This window comes from Plasmopara halstedii (genome assembly GCF_900000015.1).
Source record: "Plasmopara halstedii genome assembly, contig: Scaffold_3120, whole genome shotgun sequence".
NCBI lineage: Eukaryota > Oomycota > Peronosporomycetes > Peronosporales > Peronosporaceae > Plasmopara > Plasmopara halstedii.
Genome location: NW_020190023.1, coordinates 1,470,197 through 1,477,114, shown reverse-complemented (window position 1 = coordinate 1,477,114; position 6,918 = coordinate 1,470,197). Strand labels below are relative to the sequence as shown.

Below are 6,918 nucleotides of genomic sequence, written 5' to 3'. Positions count from 1 at the left end.
CGAGTCGCCATCCCGAAGTCCTTATTGGCTGTTGTCGGTAATATTTTGCATGTAGCCGGCATTTCTTGCATGTCTGGTACGATTACGATTTTGTCCGATGAGGGGCTCGAACCCGCGCCACACAACGTTAGACCCAGAAGCATTGACCACTTGACCCACGCCACCGAATCTACGTGGGCTGTCAGCCGCACGTCAGACAGTTTTCTAATAAGAAGAAAGTAGACCTTATATATTGAGTATAAATTCAAGTAGTACTAATTCTATTGTATAAGTACAAACAAAACACCCAGTTACAGTAGAGGCTCTCCGCTCCGCTCCTGGTAGGAGCGCACGAACCCGACCGTTGCGTATATGCTAACGCGGTCTCATAGAGTCAAGTTTCTTCTAGGCAACGTGCACGACAACTTCGTGCACTTGGTATAACTTGTAGTCAAACCCGCTGTGAAGTCGAGAAAGAACTGTATCCTCTGCGTGAATGAAACATGGAATTTTTGAGCATCACTCTATCACTCTAGCAGGCTTCACTTAGCCACATATGTATTTATGCGTGCATCGTCGGAATTCATAAGAAGAGGATTACAGTGTGGTGTCTTCAAATGCACATGTAGCATCTTCTATGAAGTACAAACATTTTGTGTGATACAGTATACCGGTTCATATTTGAGGATTCGTATCGGTAACGAGACCGGCGTGTCCATGTCATTTGAACACGGTGGCGTAAACCAATCACATCTGCTGAAAACTTTCCACGAAAGTTGATTCTCAAGCATTTCGAGTTTCAAGCTGAAGTTCAACCTCAGTGTACCTTTGATTGTATAAATCAGATTAATAGAAACCCAAAATCATCATTACCCCTAAGAGCCCTCAGGGAATTTGATTAGGCGGCGAGAATACTCGCAAAAGCTACCGCTTTTGCTCCTTCCAGGAGGAGAACGCAGCTTCAACCAAAGTACCGCGCGTAGCTGCCATTCTCGCGCTCGGCCCCTAAGCTTGGAAATAGCGAGCGCCACAAAAGGTTGCTCGTTCTTAAGCTTTGTGGATGTCATAGCCATCTCGCCCTTGCTTACCTAAAGCAGCTCGAGGAATCATTGACTCATTTGATTCTGCTGCAAATTTGCCTTCAAGGCCTCAAGTCATTCAGCTTCCCTTCTAGTCGGGACTGCCCTCTCCCTTTCACAGAGGGAGTTGCTGCCTCGTCCGACAAGCGTGTGTTAGTTGTGTTTGACGGACTGTTGTGAGCAGCGCCATCTTACACCTGTTAGTACTTTGAGCGTTCACTTTTCTTCACGACACTCGATCTTGGTTTGACGACGCGGCTATGAAGCACGTCGCGCGTTCCAGTCCAAGTCATACTCCTGTCCTTATCCGAGCGACAGTAAGAAACAACTTGCTGGTTGGGTCTCTCTCCGACAGATGACAATTAGGAGCCACGCAGACGTTTCATAGAAGACACCCCAGATGTGGTAAACGAGTACGAGAAGACACTCACGTCTTAACGCTTGGGAGCTTTTACCGTAGTAGCTAAGAAGAATCTTGGGGTCGACGCTGGGACCGAACCAGTGACCATCGGTCCGAGAATTTGCTGATGTTCCACCAAGCCATTCAGTGAGTGAGCCAAGCGGAAAATTGAGTGACTGAGTGAATAACTGAGTGAGTGAGTTGGCGAAGCGTGAGCAAATCGCCAGCATCCAGCAGTCCAAGCCTGTCTCTCATCTTCCTGTCGCTCGCAGTGTTACGAGTGTTGTCTAAGCCCGCAGGATGCCCGTGTTCCGACTTCGCAGTTCTCATCGCAACTCATCGTTCAGTCTCCTGAGTGAAGCTTCAAGTAATGCTGGCGGCTAGCGCATCGTCATCGTGCTTCTCGTGTATTTACCGCCATGAGCGCCTAAATATTATGGATGTTCCAGGTCATTGGCCACTCGTCCTGGTTCCAGTCTACCCAGCGCAAAGTGGATCCGCCGTATAAAAAATGCTGATGAACGTGCGTCTACCGAGAAGTCGGCGGGACTCGAACTCTCGCGTTCTACGCAGGGGCTAACAGCGTCGTGCACTCGGACAACACGTCAGAAACCTTAATGATCAGCGCATGGAAGCCCCTGTAATATTCGAAGCGTCGCCTCAGCAGCCATCCCACAAGACCACGTCGAAGTCCACCAGCGTCGACGATGATATCAGCTCCAGTCTTCTCCCACGTTGTCGCTCGAGTTTACAGATTGCTGCGCACGTTCGTTGCCAAGCCCGACCGCTCACAAGCTAGGGCACCAGTGCCACGGTGTCGCGAGCACCATCGTCGCCGTTGCTGTCGTCGCCGCTGTCGTTCCTGTTATCTACTCCATGGTTCTACGTCCGCGCTTATGTTACAAAAACGCAACCTTCAGAGGAAAGTGAAGGGTCTCACCCTTTAATGAATAGGAAGATTGATTTATATAAGGAGGTGCATCAGCACACGATCAGCGTGGGCTGTTTTGCTGTTATCCTACTGGCTGATATATGGGGAGCCAGACCCACTATTAGCCAATTATTCAATGATTATTATCCGAGCGGCCAGCTGGTCCTAAAATAATGTCAGAGCTAAATTTTCCACAAAATCAAGACTCAGTCGCTCTAGCGCGAGCTTCCTCAACACTAGCCTACGCGAGTAACGGAGTAGAGACTTGGCCCATTAAATGCAAAGTACCAGTCCTTGGTTGTGATGCCAATGAACACGGTGTTTGTGCAAACCCTGAGAAGGTCAAAGAAACCGTGGACAGGTCAACGCCATGGAATTAAAAGAATTCGAGAAGATGAATAAGTTTGTCCAGTTACCTGCATCACTTCTCGTGTAACAACGCAGAAATGGTGCGCCCGCAATCAAAATTACTGAAGGAGGACGTATCATGGGAGTGGCTATCTACTTTTAAATAAGCATTCACTAAGATCAAAGACAGTTTGATGATAGCACCATTACTTGCTTTACCAAATGATTCGAAGCCTTATAGCGTGGTGTGTAACGTTTCTAAGTTTGCAATCGGTTGGGCATTATTGCAAATATACTTAGAAGAAAAGATCGGGTCCTGCTGTTTCAATCGCAACAGCTGAAGCCAGCAGAAAAGAGCTACCCTGTCCACGGCATATGCTTTTGGCAGTAAATATATGCCGCGGTAAAGTTTTGTGCTCACATCTTGGGTTCAACTACCTTTGTAGTCTACACGGATCACACAAGCTTGCGATATGCAGCTTAGTCTCCTCACTTGTCATAGGGTTTAGGGTTTACAGCGGATGGATGATGGTTGTCATTCTTTGCAGAATGCAAATGCACGGTTGCGTGTAAAGCACGTACTGACTGACGCATTGCCACGTCGTCCGGATTATGAGCTAGCCAGTTATTAGCTATATCGAAAACGATGTATTCGATATGATACGTCACGCGTTTGTTGAGGATGAACAGTGTGATCTGATCATCAAGGCACTCTAATCGATTGATATGGAACTCCACGACAAGCTTCCTCTTTGCTTGAAATCACAGATGAAGTGTTATGCAATAAATCTTCATTATGAAAATGCGCATGACGACGAGCCACGGGTTGTGGTTTCTACAACGATTGTTGAGGCACAAGGTAGTGTACGAGACGCATGATAAGCTCATGACCGGTCACTTTGGCCGTGAGAAGACCCATCAACCTCCCAGTGTCCGTTTTTGATACTCACCCATTTGCAAGTGGGTTGTATGATTTGTGAAGACATGTGATATCTGCCAGCGCGTGAAAAGCGCTCGGCACACGCAAGTGCAATTGCAGACTCTTTCTGATCCGACTGACTATTGGAAGCCAGTCGGTCTCAACTTTACCTTCGTTTTATTCGAGAATGCTGATAGCCACAATGGAGTACTCGCCTTCGTTGACAGACTTAGCAAGATGGTTTGCATTGCTCCGTGCAGCGGGGCTGCCGAAGCTCTTTCACCCAGAGAAAGCTTGGTTAAACCGGTGACCTTCGTTCTACACTAAGAAGCAGTATGAGTGTAGCGAATCGGAATCCGCTTACTCCAAGAATAACTACATCTTAACCCAAGGCAGATACACTCTTCCGTTCAAAATGTAAAATGTATTTCTTGATTTTATGTAGCGGCAAAGCCGCCTGTATATAAATCGATAGGTTTTTCTAATTACATACAAAACCCTCATTAAAATGCATAACTACTGGTAGTCCAGCCACATACTGACTTCTTGTCAAGGTGTAGCCACACCATTGTGTGATAACACCATCTTGTGTAATCCGCACCCTTGTATGGTTCACCGTCTCGGGTGATACGTACTTCTTCATGCCAGGGTACGTGTAACCCCGTTACAGCTATACCCTTAACGTGCAATTAAAAAAAAATCAAATTACACTTTGGTGTAATTGTGAAGATTCTAGATACCAAGGAGTCAGTATTTATGACGATGATGGGACCCCGTAAAGGAGAAGTTTGTAATTAACGTGGACCGCTGGACGATGAGGACAGTTTATAATAGGAAGTAGTAAAACGTATATATTATACACACTTGAATTAGCAGAGCCCAAATCACCTCATACGGTAGAGGCTCTCGGCCATTCTCCAGATCGGAGCGTTTAAACTCAACGCCTGTGCATTTAATATCGCGGACTTATTGAGTCAAAGCCCCGACTGCATAAAAGGCAAGGCAACCCCATTGCAGTGGGAAATATAAGCTGCTAGCCTCACGCCATACAGTATGTAGGGTTCTACTCTATGATGTCATTAAAGAGCTAATATAGCAAACGAAGTCCTTGCTTCTTGGAAGGCTCTTGGTTCGGTTGCATCTGGTAACACTTGTCGATATTCTGACGATCTAGTCTGAATAAGATTGTATGCTCGGTAAGGATGATAGATGTTGCCGATATGTAATCGAGACAATAGGACGCGCTTATGCTTCTAAGTCTCTGGTTGGAAACAAGGAGATGGCGGAATATTGAGTCACAAGGAAGTGGACGTGCGCGTAGAGCGCCATTTTTAATTTGCCGAACTCAAAGCGCTACGACGACCTCCTGCGTATTGTCGCCCTGCGTCACATAGAATAATCTATCACGCTTCCGCGAAACCTGCGCTTTTCCACACGGGTAAGTCTACGACCACAGCAGCTCAGGACCATAGCTTGAGCTCAGCTCATGGCCCTTCGGCATCCCCGGCTACTGCCAAGAACCGCGGAGCGTCATGATCCCTCTGATCGTAAGCGTCCACGACGTCTGAGCAGTTTTGCTGAAGTTGCACCTCAAACTCCCACGAGTCTTCAGAGTTTGGGTATATAGATACTGATTTTGACCCTGTTGACGACGTCGACCCACAAGGCGTTCCACGTCATAGTGGACCCAACCGTTCTTATTAAGAAGAGTCGGCGGCGGACAACGACGACTTGGTCGATCACCGTCTGGTGACTAATGATGCTCTTCGAGCTCTTGAGGGAAAAGTCCTTCGTCATCGAGACTCCGTCGAGCATCTTGCCAAGGTTGCATATCGCTGCGCGGCAGACCTAGAGAACTTAGTGTACATTGTGCACCGACTGCCTCACGTTGAGGACTTTCGCGCTTTGTCGAAGCGGCACCTAGCCGTTTTGCAGAAGAGTGCATCTCCTCATGCAAAGGTGGAGCGCTCGGCGCCGTTGGAAATTGAGATCGTTGCGCTTCGTGCTCTAAACCAGTTGCTGGTCCAGCACCTGTTTGTCAAGCGACTAAGATCGCCGCTCCGGCACCAACGTTTCCGCGTTTCCTTAAGCCGGATCCCGGTACAGCTTAAGCAAGCCCACATAAAAACACCGGGTGGAAGCTCATCCTTCTCGGGAGTCTAACGTATACGCGAGGCCACGCTTGGCCACGACATTGACAGTTCCGATCAACCGTTAGCGGAGCTTCGTCTTTAAGTCAGCAGAAATTACATGCATATTTAGATTTTTAGCAATTAATATTAAACATATTCAGCTTTTTCCGCTACCTATTACGTCTGCATATTCTGTCTGCATGTCATGAATTTCAGCCATTGCATCGCGAACGCTTCGTAAGACACTCAGTCTGGTGGACAGGACGTCATCGACTTCTGATAGCACAGTGAGAGGGCTGACATCAGCTAGCCATTTGGCTATTCCTCTCCCACCATACCCTGAACCATGGGATGGCGGCGTCAGTGGGACTAGAGGATGAACGAGCCCGCTCACGTAGAACGGCGTGTAGCCAGCACACGAATGCACTGTATTGTTCAGAGCAAACATTACGAGTGGCGGCATGTCAATCCAGCGCCTTGAAGTATCAGCGCAGACGCTGCTAAGGATGTCCTCAACGACGCGACTCACCCGCTCACTCTGACCATCGGTCTGTTGATGGTCCGCTGTTGACATACCCAGCTTGGTGCCCAGCACCTTGAAGATCGTTTACCAAGACTTCCCGGTGAAGCGTGGGTCTCTGTCTGAGACAATTGACTCCGGGAGTACATGTTGTCGAAAGACACGATCCAAACAAAGTTGCTGTACCGGCACCGTCGATGGTGTCCGGTACCGCCGCAAGATGAGCCATCTTGCTTAAATGGTCGACGAAGACAACGACACCCGTGTTTCCCGCCAAGTCCTTCGGCAGGCCAAACACAAAGTCCAAGCTCATTGACCGCCACCACCCGGAGGGTACTGGCATACGGTCAGCGGCATCGCCGCACTTGGAGAGGACTTCACCCTTTGACACGTCTCACACGTGCACACATATGTGCTCGTCCATGTGTGCATCTCGGGGCACCAGTTTGTGGCAACTCACAGAGCTGTAGGTCTTTTAACGACAGGGCGTATCGTTCACGCGTAAAAAAAGTTCAACACTGCCACCATTCCGGCTCAGATGCCGATTCCTAGGAAGGATGTTCTCCAGCACAAGATGGTTGTATGTACAAAGTACAGTGCACTCGACTCA

The 6,918-nt window shown here is 48.3% G+C and overlaps 2 protein-coding genes across 2 annotated transcripts in view; one reads left to right on the top strand and one right to left on the bottom strand.

Annotated features, from left to right (window-relative positions):
- Nucleotides 1-2,086: 2,086 nt before the first annotated feature.
- On the top strand, nucleotides 2,087-2,563 carry PHALS_07839 (uncharacterized protein; the record flags this gene model as incomplete). The annotated part of the gene is made up of 2 exons (XM_024721377.1): nucleotides 2,087-2,224; nucleotides 2,258-2,563. The coding sequence occupies 2 exons, from the start codon at nucleotides 2,087-2,089 to the stop codon at nucleotides 2,561-2,563; spliced, it is 444 nt and encodes a 147-aa protein (XP_024586482.1).
- Nucleotides 2,564-6,820: 4,257 nt separating this feature from the next.
- The window catches only part of PHALS_07838 (hypothetical protein F443_21241), a gene marked incomplete at both ends in the record, with an annotated part of 1,274 nt that continues 1,176 nt past the window's right edge, over nucleotides 6,821-6,918 (bottom strand). The window contains one exon of the mRNA XM_024721376.1: nucleotides 6,821-6,856. Within this exon, the coding sequence (XP_024586481.1) occupies nucleotides 6,821-6,856 (36 nt within the window). The remainder of the gene's footprint in view (nucleotides 6,857-6,918) is intronic.